A 22,538-nucleotide genomic window follows, 5' to 3' on the forward strand; every position below is an offset into this window, starting at 1 on the left:
GAAAAATTCGCAAAATATCATCTTTCTATGACTTACGGTTCCCGAGATTGCAACTGACATTCAGAATCTACTTTTAGACCAATGTAATTATCTAATTTCGTAATTGTGCAAATTAATACTATATGACATTTACTCAAATTACTACGTAATTTCGCCACGGGTATGGAAAGCGAGTAATATGTAATTGTGAAAATGAGATTTTAAAAGTTATCAGAATTCAATGAAATATATATAATCAAGACACGCTTATCTATATAGTACTTTGGATCTTTTGTGTTCGATTCTCAGTGCAAAAGTGTAACTCGGTCACAAAAGTGTAACACTTTTCTCAGGCTAGCCATCCTGATAGAGGTTTTTCCTGGATTTTCCTTATTCACATTAGGCAAATGCTGGGTTGGTACGCAACATAATTGTCCCCTGCCGCTTCTTTCCTTCACTATCAGGGGCGTCGTCAGAAGAATATTTTAGGGGTGCCCAATCTCCATGGTTGCTATATTAAGTTTGGTATTTCTGATATTTAATATATGTAGTTTACTGCATTACGTATACATTTCCGTGAGCCAGTGGGGTCCCCTTGCTCCCCCTTGGGCACCCATGTTCACTATTTCCTTCTTCCGTCCCTAATTCTCCGGGTACTGTGATCGCTATGAAGCGTGACGAGCTAAAATAGCAGTAGATACCAAACGATCAAAAATCTAATTCCTAATTTTCTAAGATATTTTGTGACTTTTTAAAAATGTAAATTCAGTTTATATAAACTTCACAAATTTGCTTGGTTATATTATAGGCGATTGCTGCATCGGATCAACTTTTCCCATTGTTTGTGATGGAGACGTTGGGAGATTTCCCAGGAGTCCCTGGATTATTTGTCGCTGGAATATTTAGTGGCGCTCTCAGGTACTGTCAGAATATTCTACAGATATTTACTCTTTATCGTTTTGTTAATCTCCTGTTTCTTTTATAGTTTAGTGTTCAGGATAACAAGGTATTGTAGATAAACAAATTGATTGAATATTAGATAATTACTATTATGGGTATCAGTTACTGGCTCAAATGATTGGTATATTAAAGCATTTTTTTTACTACACTTTATTATTCTTGTGCTATGTATTGGCCATCCTTGGGATACACATTTGAATAGAAATGTTCTAACGTTAAGAGGGCAAAGTACTAAAAATGATACAAAAGCTAACCATTTTTCTTTTGCTCATTTTCAGAAGTGAAAAGAGGTAATGAAATGTAACTTACCACAATAATAGATACTGTTATTCTACACCCGAAAATAAGAATCGGAAGAATTTTCAATGTTGCTATTTATAGAAATTACAGTGTGACCATAATAGGAATTACCCAAAAACCTAGGTTAAGGCAGCGACTAGAAAAATGAACTCAATGGTAATTGATGACTTACCATATTGTCTTGTTGGTTACCTTGTTAATTACTTTTTAAATAATATTTGTATTTATTTTGTAATAAACGGAAAGTTATTAAAATTACACTTTGTGGGTGGCAACACTAAAAATTCTTTCGATTCTTATTTTCGGGTGTAGAATAACAGTATCTATTATTATGGTAAGTTATATATTATTATCTATTTTCACTTACGCAAAACGGGCAAAAGAAAAATGGTAAACTTTTGTATCATTTTTAGTAGCCTGCCCTCTTAAGGGCTTTCAAGATATAATCAGCTAATTTTAACAATTGCAACAAGTATCCTGTGTTTCTTCCCGCTTTTTCCCCCTAATAAGAGAAATATTAAAAACGCTGAAACACATCTTTAATTATTTTAAATGAGAAGTCTGAATACTAAATTTCATATCTCTAATCTTCAAGGATTTTGAGATATGGTCAACTTGTTACAACAATTGGAACTCCACCCTTTCTTCTTCCCACCTTTCTTTCTTCCCTTCTAGAAAAAAAAAGATCACAACAGCGAATTAAGTTTCTAATTATTTTAAGTGGCAAGTCTATGTACCAAATCTAAGTGTAAAAATCTCCTGATACGCTTGTTATATAGAGACAGAGTGACGCAGAGCACTGACCAGATGTTCATCGCTAGAATTGCACGTAGTTCAACAGCTCGCTAACAAATGGCGTTGAAGCGGCTCAGGCTCACAAAATGGTTTGTTACGCCAAGTAGTTTGATTCAGGTTCTCTATATCAAATTTCATGTTTCTACCCTTCAGAGATTCGAAGCTACGGACACTTTACTGTATAAATTGCCACTCCTATGTCCGCTTGATACTTTCAAATATTTGGGATCAATATTAACAGACGAAAATTATATTCACAAAGAAATTAAATGTCGACTAAAAGCAGGGAATTCGTGTTACTGTTCGGTTCAAAATCTCTTGTTGTCGCGAATTCTGTCGAGGAATTTGAAGCTTGAAAACCGATAACCATGCCTGTTGTTCTGTATGGTTACGAAACATGGTCGCTTACTCTGAGGGAAGAACATAGACTGAAGGTATTTCCTGAGAAGAATATTCGGACCCAAGAGAAACGGGAATGGGGAATGGCGGAAACTTCATAACGAGGAACTACATAGTTTATACGGTTTACCCAACATTGTTAGGGTCGTCAAGTCTATGAGGCTTAGGTGGGCATGCCATGTAGCTAGAATGGAAGAAAGTAGAAACGCTTTCAAAGTCTTGACTGGAAGACCCATAGGAAAACGACCATTAGGAAGACCTAGGCGCAGATGGGAGGATAATATTATGATGGATCTCGCAGAGATAGGAATACAAAGTAGAAACTGGATCCAATTAGCTAAGGATAGAAGTCAGTGGAGAGCTTTTGTGAATGCGGCATTGAATCTACGGTTTTCATAGGCCATAGAGTTAGTTAGTTAGCTATCTCCGCTTTCTCGTCAAATGTCCAAAAATTCTTCCTTACGCTTACAATTCTTCGCACTTTACGTTACAAATCATATACTCTGTCATGTCAAGTTTCTAGCTTAAGCGGTTTGACCCGGTCAGTCAGTCACTAGTCTAGTCAGTCAGGCACTTTAAATTATTTTAACAAATATTTTTCTAATTCTCACATTTATGTATATGTATGTATGTAAAGATATTTATTAATTACATATACCGTTTTCTTCTTTTCCAGTACAGTATCTACCGGGTTGAACGCACTGGCAGCAATTACATTAAAAGATTTTGTGTTTGGATGTTGTCATAAAACGCTGTCCGAAGACAAAGCAACAGTACTTACAAAATCCCTAGCCGTGGGCTACGGAGTTTTCAGTTTCGCCTTGGTGTTCGTTGTAGAGCACTTGGGTGCAGTTCTTCAGGTAAAGAATTTGTTTTATTTTCTTAGTAATTAACTATTATTCGAGTATTATAATGCTTAAGTTAGCATGGAAAAAGAATATTTTTCTGAGTTCACAGATGAATTAAGCCACATGAAAATCTCAATATAAGTTATACCAAAATCTCATAATAGGATGTCTCTCTACTTTTTCTTTAAATGTATTTTAATGTACCGCATGCTTCTGTATACAAACAACGCCATGTACCCTTGTTTGTAAACATCACCATATGTATTTACTACACAACACGTGGGATCACTATGAGTAGCAGACGACGAAACCCTGACACATCCTACGAAGCACATGACGACAGCACAGCAGCAGCGCCACCGCCGCTCTGGACGCCTATAAATTGGGCAGCAACCAGCAGACCAGTACCAGTTCTCTGGTATCCCTCCTACTGGTTGCCTTGGAGCATTAGGAGTAACCTACTTCCAAAGCCTCTAGTTTGCTTCGGGACTATTGGCTATTCCTTCCTCCTAACTTAGCCTGATTCGGGGCTCTGTGATTTCTAACCCTCTCACTGCTTGCTTCGGAGCGTTGGGATTTCCAACGTCACTGTGCTTAGCCTGCTTCGGGCCTCTGTGGAGATCCTGTCCGGAACCTACGGTCAACGACTACCAAATTTCTACCTGACAAATTAGAGGAAACATTTTGTAGTATTTTCTGCAAAGTGAATTTTTCATAAATAAACCTGTAGCGGGAGTCAATTTCGGACCTCGATTCTATTAAACTTATCTTTACCTACAAAGAAGTTTTACAATATGATGACAAAGAAAGTAATTTTATTATTAAACTTACATACTGGAAGAAAAACGAAAGATGTGAAAGATTGATTAGAGTTTACCAGCTTGTTCAGCAGCTAGGCTGGATCAAACGAAGACCTACATCTTAACGTGGGATTCAAATCACATGAAATCTTACCGGAAATCGAAACCGGGTCTCCTAAACCAAAGAAGCGCACGCTAACCATATAACCACGAGGGAACTCATAAAAGGTTAAGAGATGAAGTCCAGTGGACCTTATGAGCATTAATAGAACGAGTGCTATTAAATCTTCCTGAACAACAGCATTATTAACGTACTTATTTCATTTCTTTGTTTTTTTTAATCCCTTTATCTTGAATATTGTAAAATAACCTTGACAAGGTAGAGCAATTTATCATACGGGATTTGGATTTTCTTACACAACTTTTTATTATAAAAATTTTCTTATATACAAATACAGCACTCGAAGTCATTCTAATTGTGCTCCGAAGACCAATACAATGTTCTCTATGTAGTTTGTCTGGCTAAATAGGTGTCCAAATGCCCAGACAGCCAAGAAAAAGAAACCACAGAGCTCCAGTCAAGCTAGGTGGTTGCGATTAGAATCTCTCAGTGCTCCAGGCAAGCTAAGTAGGCAGGAGACCTCAGAGCTCCAGGCAAGTTACGAGAGGTGGTGAGCAGCCGAAATGATGCCGATGAAGGTTTTATAGTGTGTTTTATACTCTCATCTGGACAGCGGTGGCGCTAATGTTCTTCTTGTAGGATATGGGAATAAGGCACAAAGTGCTTAAAAATAAGAAACAAGCGGTTACGGTAGGTAAGAGATATAGTATGTGGAAATAGAGTTAGATTATGATGGAACTTAGATTATAATGGAAGTTAGAATATAATTGAAATCAGATTATATTGGAAGTCAGAGTATAATGATATAGATTGATATGTAAGAAGATTAATGTACTTGTGAAGTAAGATTGATATAGATAGCTGTGTTATATAAAGGCAAAGATTTAAAGTAAAGACACAGAAAAAATTAAGTGTGTATTTTTGTTGATTCTAGTAAACTAACATTGGCGCAGTCGAATTAGAAGAAAGCTACGTTCCTACAATGGCACAGTTTAATTTTAAGGATTCTACACTCTCATCCTCATGGGAAAAACTCAAAAACTCTCTACACACAGATGTTAAAAGGTGGATTGCATATGAATTAAATCAGAGAGATCAAGAGCTGGCTCAGTTGAAGGAAGAGATATATTGTTTAAAACGTCAACTTCAGTACAAGCATTCTGAATCTTCGGTATCAATGAAAAATAATTGGCAATCAACAACGCTACCACGCATAGGTGGATTTTCCAAAGTCTGTAAAAGATGTCTGCGATTTCATAATGGTAAGATTTGCCCAGCTAAAACCAAGAGATGCTATCGATGTCTCTTTGTGGGCCATCTTGCTAAAGCATGTTTTGCAAAAAGATTAAATCCAAACTTCAAATTGGAACGCGCAAGCAAGAACACTGACGCTCCTGGGCCAACGGCATCGCGCAATCAGCAGACTAATTTACGAATACTAATTGAAAATCAAAGTAAGCCAGAAACTATCATTCAAGTAGACGAAAAGGAGAGAAGGTGCAAGGAAGATACAAATGAGTCAGACTCAACCCACGTACTTACGTCAGATTGCATAGAAGCAAATCAAGCTAGATACCCCCTCATTGGAAACATAGAAACTTCTCCAGTACCTTCAACAAGTAAATTGAAACAAGTAATCGCTAAGTGGGTTGTCAACAGCAGAAGAAGATGGGAAAGAAGAAGGAATACTACGAGTGATACGACTCTGCAGCAGTCCGTGGATAACAGACGTTCTTCAGTGACAAACATTACAGTAATGGCCAATCAAGTACGGGAGCAAGAACAAGTTATTCCGCTACTCATGGAAAATCCAGCGCAGATCGATTTTAAGAAGGTCAAAGCTTACAACCGACGGATTACAAGGGCATATGTCAGAGCTGCATGAAGTAGAGGTACCGAACTACCCAGATATAGAAGTTTTAGAGGATAAGCACACGAATTCTCCCAAGAGAGTTAAACATTGTTGGGCCAATTGGTAGTACAAGAAAAGGTCACGAGATCATCGGAAAGAGTCTGATAGCAAGGAGAAGAACTGTGATTCTGTGGAAGCCGGCAAGATCACTTCGTGGACGGAGGAGCTGCAAGAGCGTGACGTAATTCTTGCTCAGCTGATGGAGAAACAAAAGTGCATGCAGGCACAGATAGATTTTCTGCAGGAGAGATGGCAGGCGCAACAAAGAAGAAGGAAGTTTAGAAGATGGAAAGGAAACGAAGATTATTCGGAGGATTCCTAGATTTCTTTGATTTGATTTCTGTTTCTGTGATACGTTTCAGTTGCAAGTGGTTAGATTATGTTGTAAGTTGTTAGATTAGGCTACAAGATATATGAGATTACATAAGATGTTAGATTAGGTTTCAAGGTATAAGTCTTATTTTGTAAAGAGGGGAGAATGTTAGAATATAAGAATACATAGATAAAAAGTGTTTAATAAATGACAACACCAGAGGAAATATGGAGGCGAGTGCTCTGTGGTGCTTATGCCTGCCCCTCAGATATGTCGTATATATCAAGTAATATAAAGCCATCATTTTCGGTACACCAAATAAATAGCTCCTCTTCAAAACATTTTTCTGCCCCTCTGCTTGTCCCTCCAGGAAATTGAAACTGCCGTCATTGGTTTGATACCTGTTGACAGAGAGACAAACAGACGTAGAAGACGTTACCTACTTTTGCGTACCATAGCTTGGAAGATTAAGATTCCCTTTTGTCTTTTCCAGGCAGCCTATTCGATCCACGGTATGGTTGGAGGACCAGTATTAGGACTTTTTACTCTGGGGATGTTCTTTCCCTGGACAAATAGTGTGGTAAGTTATTTTCAAACCTTTAGCTCAACAAGGTAAAAGTGAAACAAACCATGAGAAACAAAATAGTTTGTAGGAGTGAAAAACACGAGAATTAATTAATCACCATCTGTATTTTTAAAAATTTATTTCCTATAAAAGAAGGGAAGGGCTATTATGCTTCTCTAATTACTTCTTTATGATGTTATTGCAAATAACACTGAATTTTTTTTCTGAAATACTCTATAAGAAAAATAGAAGAGTTTGAAGCTTAAAGCATATAAAACGATAATTACTCCTATTGTGCTGTATGGTTGGGAAACATGGTCGCTTCCTCTGAGGGAAGAACCAAGACCGAAAGTATTTAAGAATAAAATCCTGAGACAAGTATTCGGACTCAAAAAGAACGGGAGCGGGGAATGGCGAAACTTCACAACGGAACTGGATAATTGATTGTGTTTACCAAACATTGTTAGGGTCATCAAATCTAGGAAGTTTAGATGGCAGGTCATGTAGACATAACATAAAGAAAAATAAATAAGGAAAAAAAGTAGAAACACTTTCAAATTCTAACTAGAAACACAACCTGAAAAAGACCATTAGAAAGACCTTGGAACAGATACACGAACAGTATTAAGATGAATCTTCCAGAAATAGAAATACGAAGTGGAAACTAGATCCACTTAGTTAAGAGAAGATTTCAATGGAGAGTTTTATGAATGCTGCATAGAACCTCCAGGTTCCATAGGCCATACAGTTACTTTAGTTAATTATTTCTTTAGAAATCCATGAACAAAAATAAACACCATGTTTCATATTAGTGGCTTAGTACAGTGTAGCAAATCACTCGTCAATTTACATTATTTGCAGTCTAGCGTGAAATGATAATATTTTTCCATATAGATATTTTCAGGGTTCTACATCTGATAGTTCTGATATCTACTGAACAGCAAAATAATAATAATAATAATAATAATAATAATAATAATAATAATAATAATAATAATAATAATAATAATAATAATAATAATAATAATAATAATAATAATAAATTGAAGCTCTCTCTATCCCCTCCTAGGATAATGGCAAAATCTGTTCTTATTTACAGCGTGTAAGAGGAATATTTCCATAAAATTTGATGATTCTAAGCCTGGTAATTTCTGACATCTGTTAATGAGTGAATCACTAACTCAGTCAGTGGATTTATTATTTATATATATATTTCTGAAATACCCGTTCTTCGCACGGAAGAAGATCTCAAAAACTCTGGATTGAATGCTAATATAAGTCGTCTTTGATTAGTCTTTTCAAGTCACCATCCCCTTGAGAAGTACTAACGGGAGCTCAATTTGGATTTAAATGGCTTGTCCCTATTCATCTCAGCTACCCCAAAAACTATGGTCTCTACACTAATAGCGATCATTTTTGATAATTTCATATGTTACACACTTCCTCTCTCCTTAGATGTGCTAGGGGGGTCTTACCCTTACTGGAGGCTGAAGTTCAACTTAAGTGTCATCGGAACTGCCAGCAATCAACGTATAGGCCCCGAAAACCTATGGATTTGACATTAATATAGGTCATTTTCAATTATTTTTACATATCATAATTTCACCACCTCCATGATGTTAGTGGGGCTAAAGCTGAACATAAATGGCATCTGAAGTGTCACTCTTTATCTAAGCGACCCCAAAGAACAAATATTGGTCGTTCTTTTTATTATTTTTATGTCTCCTTTCCCACTCCCACTATCGCTAGGAGTGCTAAGAGGATCTTTCCGCCACTGGGGATTGAACTTGAAATTAAAGGACATCAGACTGCCACCAATTAATTTAGTGTTGCTGAAAACTAATAATTTGACACTAATCCTTTTTATGTCTCCCCTTCCCTTCCCTAGGAGTACTAGGAAGTGTCTTACACCAACTGAAAGCTGGCCTTAGACTTAAATGGATCCAAAACTGTCACGAATCAACTTAGGGACCCTGAAAATTATGGACTCGAAACTAAAATTGGTCATTTTAAATTATTTTTACGTGTAACGGTTCCCCCGCCTCACGAGTAATACTGGGGCTGAATTCGGATATAAACGACATCTGAAGTATCACTGTTCACCTCAGCCACCCCGAAAACTACGGATTTGACTCTAATATCGGCCGTTTACGATCATTTTTATGTCTTCCCCGTCTTCCCCCTCCCACTACTCTTTAGACGTGCTAGGTGGTCTTACCCGGACAGTACTCTTTTCCAGACTGTAAGTAATATGTGTGCTAAGTTTAGTTAAAGTAAGAGCATTCCTTCTGAATATCTCATTAAATTAGTGAAAAACCGCGTCGAAATATGGTCAACTATGTTTGAGGTAAGGTTGCATCGATTGCTACAATCTTATACTGATTGCTAAGGTCTATTTTATTATTATTATTATTATTATTATTATTATTATTATTATTATTATTATTATTATTATTATTATTATTATTATTATTATTATTATTATTATTATTATTATTAAAAAATTCTGCCTTTTAGTTAAAGTTGTATTTTGAGGTAAGTTATTGTTTTAAGTTTTTATATTTTTTAAATTTTTACTACCTCTTTTTTAGTATTTTTGAAGTGGGTTATTTTCATCTGCATATCTATCGAAAAAAAGAGAATTTTCCAATCCAAGCATAAGCATACTTTTGCCTACTTGGTAGGCAACCCCAAATACTTCAGAGACGTGCGGAGTAGCATAACGTACAGGATATAATGAATTTGAGTGAAGTAAGCTTAACTTCACCCTTTGTCTGTCTTTAAAACAAATGTCAAAAGTTTTCAAATATTTTATACGTAAACATCTTACTGGAATAGCTTGTTTGATCAATAAAAATTTGGGTTAAGTGCTGTATCACTGGTCCGATTTTAGAAAATTTACCGTGCCAATTGGATAATATATTTTGATTTGTGAGAAAGAGAATGAAAGTGAGGTGAGGGGAATAGTTGAAGTTAAGAAAGTGGATGTTGTTGTTGGCTGTTTTTAATGTTGTAAGCGGCATTTATATGAAGGTGGAAGGAATTATTTATTATAATTTAGTCGCGGAAAAGGCGGTGTGGAAATGACGCGTATATTTCTACACGATCATACACGATTTTCTACTCGAAATTGAAAAAGTTTACACGCCTCTGTTTTGAAGGTTTAAGCTAACCTACACTGAGAAAAAATTACGGGTAAAATGTACGTAAACTACGGTGATATTTAGGAAATTACGGAAGAATGACTTTTCAGCACTATGAGAATGTCAATTCTTCTTGTCCATTTTACGTATATTTTCTCTTTACTTTTCCAGATAAAGATGATGACGTCAAAACTTATGAAAAATATGACGTCATAGATAATGACAGTAATAATGGAGCGGCACCATTATTTGTCATGGTAAAACTCAAGTGTAATGGAAGAATCACAAAATAGGAATGTTATAATTCCAGCTGTTGCTAGACATTCACCGAGGCAAACATGGAAAAATCACATAAATAAATGGTAAAAACTCCGTCCTTGACTGCATTTAAATCTGTATATGAAGCCTTAAGCACGGTATATTCCAGTTAAATCTGCATTCACTACTGTGAAAATGCCATGACGAAAGGATACGAATACATGTGCTCTGCATTGTTGTCCTTATGCATAGACTTTCTTACCACGGTGTAATGAAATGCTTGCAATCAGAGACGAAATTATAGAAAGGAAGACTAAAACTCAATCCAGCGATGTTTTTTCTCATGAGCAAACATACTATTTTTCTAAGCAGTGTAGTAAAGCTTGCAGTAATTACTGTACAAAAGTACTGATAGATGGTAGGCTCCACTACATAGATCATCATCATCATCATAGGTATTCTGCCTTTATTGGCAGGTCACTTGCCGCAGCTGAGAAGCTTCCATGCTCCACGGTCCTCCGCTAACCTCTTTGTCTTCGCGTATGATCTTTCTGTTTTAATATCATCCATTAATTGTAGTCTCCTTCGCCCCATCCTTATATTTCCCGCCACCATACCCTCTAGGACGTCCCTCATGATACAATCTCTTCTTAGGCAATGTCCAACCAGTTTCTCTTCCTCTTCCTAATACTATCTAAAAGTGTTCTTTTCTCACCCACCATTTCTAACACTCTCTCATTCGTTTTCCGCTCTACCCAACAAATTCTTTCCATTCTTCTCCACACCAACATTTCGAAGGCTTCCAGTCGATTTTAATCATCTTTACGTAATGTCCACGTTTCCGCTCCATACAGTACAACACTCCACACGAAGCATTTTATGAGTCTTTTTCTCAACTCTTTATTCAAGGTCCCACAAAACAGACTTTCATTCCTCCTAAAGGCTTCTTTCGCCATTCCTATCCTTGCTTTTATTTCACGTTCGCATTTCATGTCATTACTAAGAATACTACCCAGATATCGAAAACTATTCACTTGTTCTATTTTCTTCCCTCCTACTTTTATATTTGACACAGACCCCTTTGTTCCAATCACCATGGCTTTTGCCTTTCCCACTACATAGAACTGAAATATATTCTTCCTAACTTGTAATCGTAAGTAGTCGTTTTAAAGCAATGGCTTGAGTTGTAATTCAACCCCGATTCGTTCGTTCATTCTTTCATTGTCGTGACTGTTGTTGATTGGTGAAGTTACGGGCTTAAGCCCTTTCCTTCCTTGTTAATTGTGTTGTAAACAACTTTATGATTACAGAGAGTTTCAGGACTTTTCGTATTACTTACTGTAAACTACTCGTTCTAAATATATTTTTATCCATTTTCTGGGATATATAAAATAACCTTTTTTAAGTCGATTAAAAAGCATAAAGGTAGCCGCAAAATCACACAAGATGGTTTCGCTATTTCTTCCGACAACGAATTGAATAAAAAAGCGTACTGGTAGCCCAAGCAAAGGGGAAACATATGTACTAGTAAAGACATATAAAGAAATCATAACGGGCACATGGATTCGAAAACAGCATACATATTCCGAGGCAAAATTTATTCGAATTTTTCGTTCATATTACAAGTTCTTCGAGTAATAGATGTTCAGATTCCTGAGAAAATACTATGTATTTAAATGAAGAAATATGAAAAATTGAGATTTTATTGGAATCTCAAAAAGAGTGCATTCAAGAAGAATTTTTCTAAGAGTAATTTTAAAGTATGTGCTACTATTCTAATAAGTCTGATATAAGCGTTTTTCTTTTCTTTTTAGGGTGCATTTTCAGGTGCCATTCTTGGATTGGCTTTCGCCTTTTGGGTTGGATTAGGAACGCAAACTGCCGTTGCCACAGGACAAATCATTCTTCCAAGGAAGCCCACCTCAGTTTTAGGATGTTCGTGTAATGTCACTAGTACAGCCACTACAGTAACTCCAAGGTACTAAAATTCAGATACTGTATCTTATTTTCCTTTGTACTTCTTAACGGTAATAAAGAAATATTTGTATTCTTCTGCTACCGAAAACTGCGATTGGCTAGTAATGAACTGGTGTTACCAGATCTACACTTTTATCTGTAAATCTTTACATTTTTCATAGCAACGTGGAAGGGAAGAATTTTTGATACGATCTAGCATTCTATGTATTACTTTTAGTATTTTCTAGTTTTTTGTTATTGTATATGAAAACAATCACTCTCAAATGTATAAAAACAAGGTTTATGATACTTCTGTCTACTGCAAAAATGAATTTTGACGAAATTAATTATTTCCAGGCTTCAACAAAGTGAATAGTTCATCACCGAAAGGGTGGTTGCTGTATGGTGGGGCTTATGGAAATAAAGTGTCCTTTACTTTGATACTTCAAGGGTTCTCAACTTATGATTAGTTGTTGAAAACGTTGATCGTTGGTCATGAATAATATTTTTTCTTTAAGACGAAATTGAATCTTTTATTTTAACGTTCCACGATCATGTGATGTGTGCTGAAGAAAATAAATAATAAACATAAGTGAATAATGATCGAGGAAGGAGCAAATTGAGATTTATATTTTAAAAAACCCGGAAGAATTCTGAGGAAACATACAAAGATGAAGTCCATCACAAATTCACATTGACATGGATCGAAACTAGACCTCATGTATCAGAAGTGAGTATCTACTACTGATTCGCTGCTGTCTATATTTCTTCACTCTATTATTTAGAGCCATGTATAAAAATTCGGTGCAGACTTTCCCTACGTGCTTCATTAATTTATTGCCAATGTTCAGGAATCAACTTATACAAAGCCAGTTACTACTTTACGAACTAACAATAGTTAGAGCTTTATTTAGTTATTTATATAATAACCCAAATGCACCAATAAATAGCTATTTTCCCCCTTAGATTATAAGTAAAACAAACGAAAACATTTGAAAGAGATCCAGCAAAGATCCATTGTAAGTCTTTCACAGTGTTGCCTCAGTTTTCTTTTTTTAAATTATCGGACCCATATTTCGCGATTTCTTAATAACAAATACATTTTTCTAGATATCACACCGTCCCAACCTTTTTGTGACACCCTGTATTATTTTAGCTACATTATTTATATTTCTTATAGTATATTTTTAACTTTTAACTGCGTATTTCGTTTTCCAGTGGAGATGTGTTTCCTCTGTACACGGTGTCCTATATGTGGTACACAGCCATTGGTTTCATCATTACTGTGGCCTTTGCTTTATCGATCAGTTTCCTATCAGATCCACAGGATCCACAGAAATTAGATCCTGATCTTCTGTCTCCTGTTGCCAAATGGATTTTCAAGCGATTACCTCCGTCAATACGACAATCTCTACGATGTGACTTCGAACAACCAACGGTAGGTATTAGTCATAGGTAGTGTTTTTAAAGTATTAATGTAATAATCATTTCATATTTACCGTATTTTCATCATAAAATAATTAATTTTCATTAACAATATGGAAAACAAATTTCTCATCCAAAATTGCCGATATAAAACAATCCAATCTCTTAGTGCGAAAAATTGAATACTCTAAGAATTAAGTTGAAAATTATCCGATACGAATTTCTGTATAAGTTAATATTCAATATAATTACGCTTATGTTATCTTGAGAAAGAAATGTTTCAACGTATATTACAAATGTGTCATAAAATATATTTTGGTATAAGAAATAGTATTTCCGATAAACGGTATGGTTTAGTATTGCTCTATGAAACTGTTATAATTCTAGACTGCAAATTTACTTTTAAAACAATTAAATCTTCCAGGATAAATAAAATCCATAGTCAAAATCAGTACCAGTTATTGCGTTGCTTTTACAATAATTTCACCTGAGTGATAAATGTACTGTATACAATATTTTAAGCCTGCAGGTCACTGTCGAGTCAGCCTTTCTTTATCTGAGTTATTTGTAATTGGTCAACGAAAGATGCATGCATAATTCCATCAATGAGGGCGGGCTCTACAATATGAGCGCCCCGTGCATTTGTAGGGGCGGCAAGTTTCGAAGAAACGCAAAATCTGTTATAACTGTATTACTTAAATATTTCTTGTAGGAAACAGACTTCATGATCATGATAGTTAAATTTACTTAGCTGCCCTATTTGTATACTACATTTATAAATCATGTGTAAATCGCATTAGTTTAAAGTCACACGGACAGTGCCAAAACAAATCCCAGTATGGATTGCTCGATTGTTCTCAAACACAAAATCTCAATTCTCGAACAGTAGCGAACACCTGTTCTATTTAGTTATTTATCAGTTTTGATATGAAAGCTAATGTTTTTTGTCTTTGTTACAAACACGTTTTCTTATCACTGAAGGTGGAAAAGTTTCTTTCTAAATTTTTTAACAGATGTAGAAGAAATATCAAGAAATAAAGATGAAAGATCTAGTTGCACTGAAATTGCGAACTGATATATTGAGATTGAAGCTCGATATTGAATTCGAGCAACGATTACCATATTTCCCCTACAGGTGTGTTTGCTTTATTTTTCGCTAACATAATAAATTATTCTTTAAAGAAAAAACAGACATAATGAGATTGTATTTGTAGTGTTTAGGCCTTTCTGAGTTCGAGTGCTTTTTCCCTTTCATTCGTTGTTCATGATGTAGTAACACTTAAAATCATGTTTTTTTTTTAAGATTTGTTCTTTCTGGAGGAAAGGCCCGGTAAATGATGTCATTGCACGGACAACAAATTTGCCTAGGGCTGACCAATTAGCATTATATTACCGTAAATTACTGTACCCGGTACATATTAATAACTTAGAAAATATTAACTATTTAAATTTTTGTATTGTGTTTTCTAGGAGAAGCCGTGGAGTGTGCCTGGAGAGAAAGGAGACAAAATAAATGGGGTCGTAACGCTGAAATCAATTTCAACCATTTCTGACAAAGTATCTGAAAAACTGCCAAATACCTCCTGTAAGTGTCTTATAATATTAATTATAACATTACATTTTATTTCTTGTTTTGCTTATATATTCTGTAATGCTCCACTTTGATCTTCCGGCGCTGCAGACATCCATTCCGTCGACCGAAGGCGATATTATGACAACTGAGTCGTTTGGCCCTTGTGGATATGCTGAGTCGCCACCACGTATAGAAAAGCGTGGAAAATTTTATCTAATTATTTCAGATCCAAGTTCGGTGATGAGGCTGTAACGTTAATCGTGAAGATTTCTCAATCACATTGCACGGTACAAGATGATAACCGTGGCTCACTATGTGGATTAATACTGTCATTGAAGGAAAGAAGTTAACGTACACTATGTTCTAAAAACGTATCAATTGAGAACTTCAGCAATTAAAGAAAAGTTTCAAGGAAGAACTTTGATATATCCTGTTTATAAAGATCAGGAATTCGAAACAATGTACATAAATTTATTAGTAGGAGTTAACATGAAATTGAACACTAAATACACATGTTACATATAAATGAATTTTCAAGCACACACTTTTATAGTAGTATCGATTCCCTTACTCTTAACAGCGTATCTCCAGAAGAAACCATAGGTTAGATAAATTAGAGTGGGCCTATGGGTAGTTAAATTAGAGTAGTGCATGTATTTAAATATTACTCATATTGTTAATTTTTGGGACAACTGGCCATAACAATTCTCTCCAGAAATGTCTAACGTAATTTCCAGAGTTTATCAAGGCAATAAAATAGGGGTAGTGTGGCCACTTATGTAATTTAATTTGCGTACCGTAATTTAATAAGTATAAGAAAAATGGAAATTAATGAGCTGGAAAGGATATATGATACGATTCATCTTTTCTGCTGTTAAAAATTCAACCATTGCTCTTAATTCTAGCCACATTACAATGGTAGACACATTTGACTCTTTTTCACAGGCCACTCACACAGAACCAATAGTGATTCCATTTTCCTCTTGAATTCCCACGCTATACCAAATACAAAAAATTCAAAACTTATAAATAGTGAAACTATTTAAATATTGTGCGTCACTTACTTTCTTCAATATATATCAATGAAATATCCCTAAATTCAGATCTTCTATACGTCTACTAAATAGTTTATGAGTAAGTATCTTTCTTAATTGAAAGAGAGAATTAAAAATGTTGACGAAAACAGCACAGTTTGCTATCAGATTTTAGTATTCCCATTACACTTTTGTGTCGCAATCTTCTACTGAACGTCTGGGTAAGAGTCGTTCTGCAGTCACTCTTCTCTTCTCTATGAGTTTTTCGTACAACGACTGATCAGAAGTCATAACAAAGGAATTATATTCCTTTCTATGCATTGTTCTGCTGAACTCTCGAGACAAGTATAAATTGCACTTAGGTTTCCTAGCACAAGAATCACAAATGGTAGAGGTAAAAAAACTATGCATCGTATTCCTTCGGACTTGCTTTACTTATAGCATCCATGTAGAGCTTGATATTTCTTTATGATGAGCTAGATCTTTGTGATTACGAGCATTTTTACAATTACTAATAAACCGTTGTTCTCAACCTTACAAGGAGTGCGATTTAAGTTAAGGGAACTTTGAATTTTTGTAATAACTTTTTATTTTTATTTTTTGATAAATCACAACACATTTTAATGTAATAAACAAATGATAACTGGAAAAAGAAGTAGTTTACTATTTGACGCTGTAGACACCCTTGCAGCCGATTTCTCGAAGCTTGAACCGGAACTTCCTGAAAAGCGCTTGTCCACTACTTTTGGACACTTCTTTTGATATTTCCGATCACTATATATATCCTTGATGAAAGTGTGCGTTTTAGCCATTTCGCCTCGAGTTCAAAAACGCTCAATGGGTCTAACCTGAAGAACTTTTGGCTCGTTCTCGTTTTCGCGGACAAACTCGATTCCAGCAACAGCGCACTATTTTCACATAATGCAAGGCTACTATATCGGGCCAAAACACAATGTAATATCCGGTGAATTCGTTTTGTATCCATGGGATCAAAACCTTCTCAATGCACTCTAAATAGCGGTTGCCGTTAATTGTCCCACTTCGAATAACAGCAGGCGAAACTTTGCAGTTTGCCGCGATCGCTTGCCAGATCAAGAACTTCTTCGCATACCTGTCTTTAGGTTTTACGAACTTGTTAGGACTAACTTGACGTTTATCAGTGTACGATACATACTTGGAAAGAGGCACGAACACTAAGTTTTGGAATGAGTGAGTTTCATCATTCATGATCACAATCTTGTTTTCGAAATTCTTGTCGGCGAGTTTGCGGCAGTTGATCTTAGCGGGCTTCTGCTGTTCGTCTGTATAAAATGGTGCACTTTTACATGTTTCAACCTTGAATCCGTGTTCTTTCTTGATCTTCCTTACACTGAATTCAAAAATTTGATATTTTCGTCCTACAAAACGGTTTTACAAGTTAGGGTTCTTCAAGAGTTCTCGTCTAATTGCACTTTAGACTGTTTGCTTACATTTTGAAATCGGCCACACCAGATTTCTTCTTTCTTGATGCTTCATTAGTCTCCATATAATCTTTCAATATTCTATGGACTGTACCTAAGGATATTCACAATTAAAATGGTTCAAAGCAGCCATAAAGTCACGCGAGCTCTGGTTCTCGTAGAATTGGATAAGCCGCTCGCGGACAGCCTTGGCCTGTTCGGCTATCCTTAACCTCACGTTCATGTTTATGCACTCACACTTAACGGGATGATCTACCTTTTCTCGGCACAAAAATTTGTATATTGGACCTTATGGGGAGAACATGGCTACCGAATTTCCTCAGTTTCTAAGGAACTAGGTATCTCTAATGGGAAAGACAAATTTTGCAGCATTCTACAGAAGTTTATTAACGGGTTGAAATACTTAAATTGTATATTTGTCTGCTAGTTTAGCAGAAATAAATTATTAAAAAATAAATAAATTAGTTTCTTTTTATACAAATTATAATATGTCTAACTTTGGAACCAATTATGGTAGAAAGATCAACTTTTTTTTTGTTTTATTTCTTGAGAAGAAACGACTCTAATAGTTATAATCACAACCAAATCTGATACGCCAATTAAAAAATAGTATTTTAATATAAGTATTAAAGTCCACCTGTCAAGAAGTTTGACGAGGGTAAGGTATCCGCGCCCACCCTTTTCTTCTGTTTTCGTCCCGAGAGATAAAGTTTGACGAGGGTAAGTCACGCCCCACTCTAAGCTTGGCCGCGGAAAGGGCGGGGTTGGTGAAATGGAGGGGGAAGGGGGTGGATGTCCGAATGAAACAGGTTCTCGACCAGTTTCTGAGATTACCTGTCAGCTGCCAAATACTGTTAGCTTTATACAGTTTGTCTCCCTCAATGGTTCCATACTAAGAGACTGGACGATGTGGTGTGAAGTATCCTCTTTTCCCCGTTACCTCTCAGAAAACGCTGTTATTTTGGGAATTTTTTCCCTTCCGGACAAATATTATAGCATACAGTAGTGGCGAAGGGAAGGGGGCAGAGGGGTATTCCCACAGGATTCCGACAATGTAAAGTCCTGGCCCTCATATACAGGTGTCCGTAAAAAAATGTCCCCTAAGTTCTTTTTAAAATAATGTCTTGGAAATATATTTCAAATTTGAGGTGTTTTCCTGGTAGCCGTCATTTTCCAATATGGCCGCCGCCCTACGTAAAGCTCTCTCTCTCTCTCTCTCTCTCTCTCTCTATATATATATATATATATATATATATATATATATATATATATATATATATATATATATATAAAGAGAGAGATCGTGAACCAAGGCACTTAGAAAGATAATTTTGGTGTCAAACTATAGGTTTCTGAGGCCGATGAATTTAAATATGGGATTGTTTATTGCCACTTAGAAACCTTACAACCTGGCAACGATTAACGATTAACTGTACGAAGTTACAAATGCGTATATGCACGCATTACTCAAGGATGTAGCGTACTTCCTTAGGACTAAACGAAACCTACTTTTTCTGGTAGCTTTCATCACGACAAGACATAATTTACATGGTAACATGAGAGAACATTTGTCTAAATCCAATATGGCAGCCAATATGATGGCTAATTACTAGGCAACCAAGTAATGGACTTATTCAAATGCCTGTCAGTCCTAATTGGCCTAGAGCCTAGAGAATGGGAGAAAGAGGCAGAATAGGTCTCATTGAAGAAGCTTCTCCTGAGGGGGCGAGGGAAATTTAAAATACTCCATTTTTAATGAAAAACTCGGTTTTGCCTCCTTGTCCGCAGACAACACTGCACACCAAATGCTCTATAAGATGTTCACTAAATAGCCCTGTTAGATCCAACCTGTATTGTGTGTAAACCGTGTATTTTCACGGGGGAACAGCGGAGCAAAAGCCCTGTTTTTTGTGATATTTCTGGTTTCTCGTGCTTACTTCGCTAAGACTAAGCACTGTAAGCCAATCTCCAATTATCCTATAGCAGTGTTAATTTCAGATCATTTCCTCCGGAGGCACCACGCACAAGGGGGAAAGCGACTAAAAATTGCGTGCTCCACAGAAATTTCTGCGAAGATCTCAAGCACCCGAGGGTGAATTTCGTAGCTCTTGGGAGAATTCCCCCCTAGAATCACCCCTGAAATCATCACTGTCCTAGGGAGTTGAAACAAAAAGCAGGATACGCAAAAAAGGACAAACTTTCAAAGCATTTAAAGTTTAGGCTCGTTGCACCAAGCGCCTTCTTAGGACGAGGATATGGGAATTCAAAAATGCACGTTTTCTTTTATTTATTTATTTGTTTATTTATTTATTGAAAAACATGTTTGCCCTTTTTTGTCCCCAGACAACCATGCAGACGACACACACCAATTGTCTTATACAAAAATGTTGCCATGATAGCTCCTCTAAGACCCATTTGGAACGGTGTCCATACTGTGCATTGTTATATGGGGACAAGGGAGCAAAGTCCTGTTTTCTTTGACTTTTTCGTTTTCCGCGCTTATCCCGCTAAGACTACGCACTGTCGGTTAGTCTCGATTTATTCTAAAGAGTTGAAACAAGAAGCAGGATACGCAGAAAAGAACATACTTTCAGACTTATGACGTCCTATGGGTGGGACCTACAGCTTAACGTAGGATCCGAACCACTTGTGTCTTCATCGGGAATCAAACAAGGGACTCCTTGATTATAAGGGATGAGCGTAACATCCATGACACACACATACATACATACAAACATATATATGCAGATATAGATAACCAGATGGTAAAGTTATGGTCGATACATTTTTGGAATTCGAAGGCATTTTAGAATGCTTGTCTATCATCTGGCTATCAGAAATAATTTATCACCATTTTCTCTACATATCTATAATTTTCTTACAGGGTAGAAACACCTCCTCGGAAGAGAGAGAGAGAGAGAAAAAAAAGAGAGAGAAAGTGGCCGAACTTGGTCTATTGAACGTGGGGACAGGATGTTTACATTCGCATTGACACCTGCTGTGAAAACGGTCCCTTCATATCTCTCGGGACGAAAACAGAAGAAAAGGGTGGGCGCGGATACCTTACCCTCGTCAAACTTCTTGACAGGTGGACTTTAATACTTATATTAAAATACTATTTTTTAATTGGCGTATCAGATTTGGTTGTGATTATAACTATTAGAGTCGTTTCTTCTCAAGAAATAAAACAAAAAAAAGTTGATCTTTCTACCATAATTGGTTCCAAAGTTAGACATATTATAATTTGTATAAAAAGAAACTAATTTATTTATTTTTTAATAATTTATTTCTGCTAAACTAGCAGACAAATATACAATTTAAGTATTTCAACCCGTTAATAAACTTCTGTAGAATGCTGCAAAATTTGTCTTTCCCATTAGAGATACCTAGTTCCTTAGAAACTGAGGAAATTCGGTAGCCATGTTCTCCCCATAAGGTCCAATATACAAATTTTTGTGCCGAGAAAAGGTAGATCATCCCGTTAACGCACACTCTTGAGATACTATGATGAGCAAAAGATTAAACTTTCATTGAGATCGAACGAGTTGTTTTCGTTTTATGCATTTTTCTGCTAATAACCTTAGCACTCCTTGAGATGAATTTCTTGTTCACTGCCTCTCTCATATTAATTATAAATCGCACATAACTTGAAATTTTCAATTGACATCTCAATAGCTTCCCGCGTCTTCCGTGATTTAATACTTTGGCACAGTGTTTTTAACAGTAAAAATAGAATTTCTTTGTATTACAACAGTTATATAAAATGTTGTATGCAACCTAAAAATTACATAAACTTGATATCATATATGCAAATTTTAGTTTGATGGAATTGTTGATAAAGTGGAAAATACGGTGTGTTCAATTTAAAACCAGCCTCAAAGTACAGATATGGCATTCCTCCTCTCCTCCGCTTCTCTTCTACGTACTCCCTAACATTCCTCCACTTTAAGTACATGCACAAGACCAACACAACAAAGGAGCAACTCACAAACATTTCAAACAAAATAGATTTAAAAAAAAAATGAATGTACATTCATGTCCAAAATTATTGTCGCATGTCTATAAATATCCGGTATTTCTTATAATGTTAGTATGTGTATAATCGGCAAAGATGTATGCGGCAAATTTCATGTCAAAAGAGCAGTAAATAAGAACAATAAAACGAAAATAAAACTTTCTTCTCCATTTAGCAACATTTTGTTTTAGTCATTCTAATTTTCGTATTTATAATTCTTTTCCTATGAAATTTACCACAAATATACATTTCCCTAATATATACATAATATCAGTATTAAAAGTATCCTGTAAAGTCATTATCAAATTATATTCTTACAAGAAGACAATTATAGATATGCGACAATCATTTTGGACATGAGTGTACCTGAGGATTGGTTTTAAAATGAACACACTGTATTATTACATCTAACTGGCTTCAACATAAATAAAAGTTTTAGCAAAGGTATGTTCAAGAACCTGACAATGCAGAAATACCCGAAGCCTGACATCACAATTTCTGTTGTCATATATGTTCGCCCAACTATTAATAATCATGCGATCAGTTAATACTTTTACTTTAATTGTAATTAAAATACTGTATAGGTAACTATACGTATTCTTCAATAAAATAAATCTGTGGAAATTCAACATATTTGTATATGCAATATAAAAATGAAAATGAAATTAAATCTTTGAGTTTT

At 35.7% G+C, this 22,538-nt stretch overlaps 1 protein-coding gene across 2 annotated transcripts in view; it reads left to right on the top strand.

Moving 5' to 3' along the window:
- The window catches only part of LOC145668986 (sodium-coupled monocarboxylate transporter 1-like), a 165,163-nt gene that overhangs the window by 132,236 nt on the left and 10,389 nt on the right, over nt 1–22,538 (top strand). For both annotated transcript variants that reach the window (XM_081737293.1, XM_081737294.1), the window contains 6 exons: nt 788–897; nt 3,110–3,293; nt 6,921–7,007; nt 12,208–12,371; nt 13,568–13,787; nt 15,245–15,359. In XM_081737293.1, the coding sequence (XP_081593419.1) occupies nt 788–897; nt 3,110–3,293; nt 6,921–7,007; nt 12,208–12,371; nt 13,568–13,787; nt 15,245–15,359 (880 nt within the window). The remainder of the gene's footprint in view (nt 1–787; nt 898–3,109; nt 3,294–6,920; nt 7,008–12,207; nt 12,372–13,567; nt 13,788–15,244; nt 15,360–22,538) is intronic.

Source organism: Thermobia domestica, chromosome 13 (assembly GCF_964235325.1).
Source record: "Thermobia domestica chromosome 13, izTheDome1.hap1.1, whole genome shotgun sequence".
Taxonomy (NCBI): domain Eukaryota; kingdom Metazoa; phylum Arthropoda; class Insecta; order Zygentoma; family Lepismatidae; genus Thermobia; species Thermobia domestica.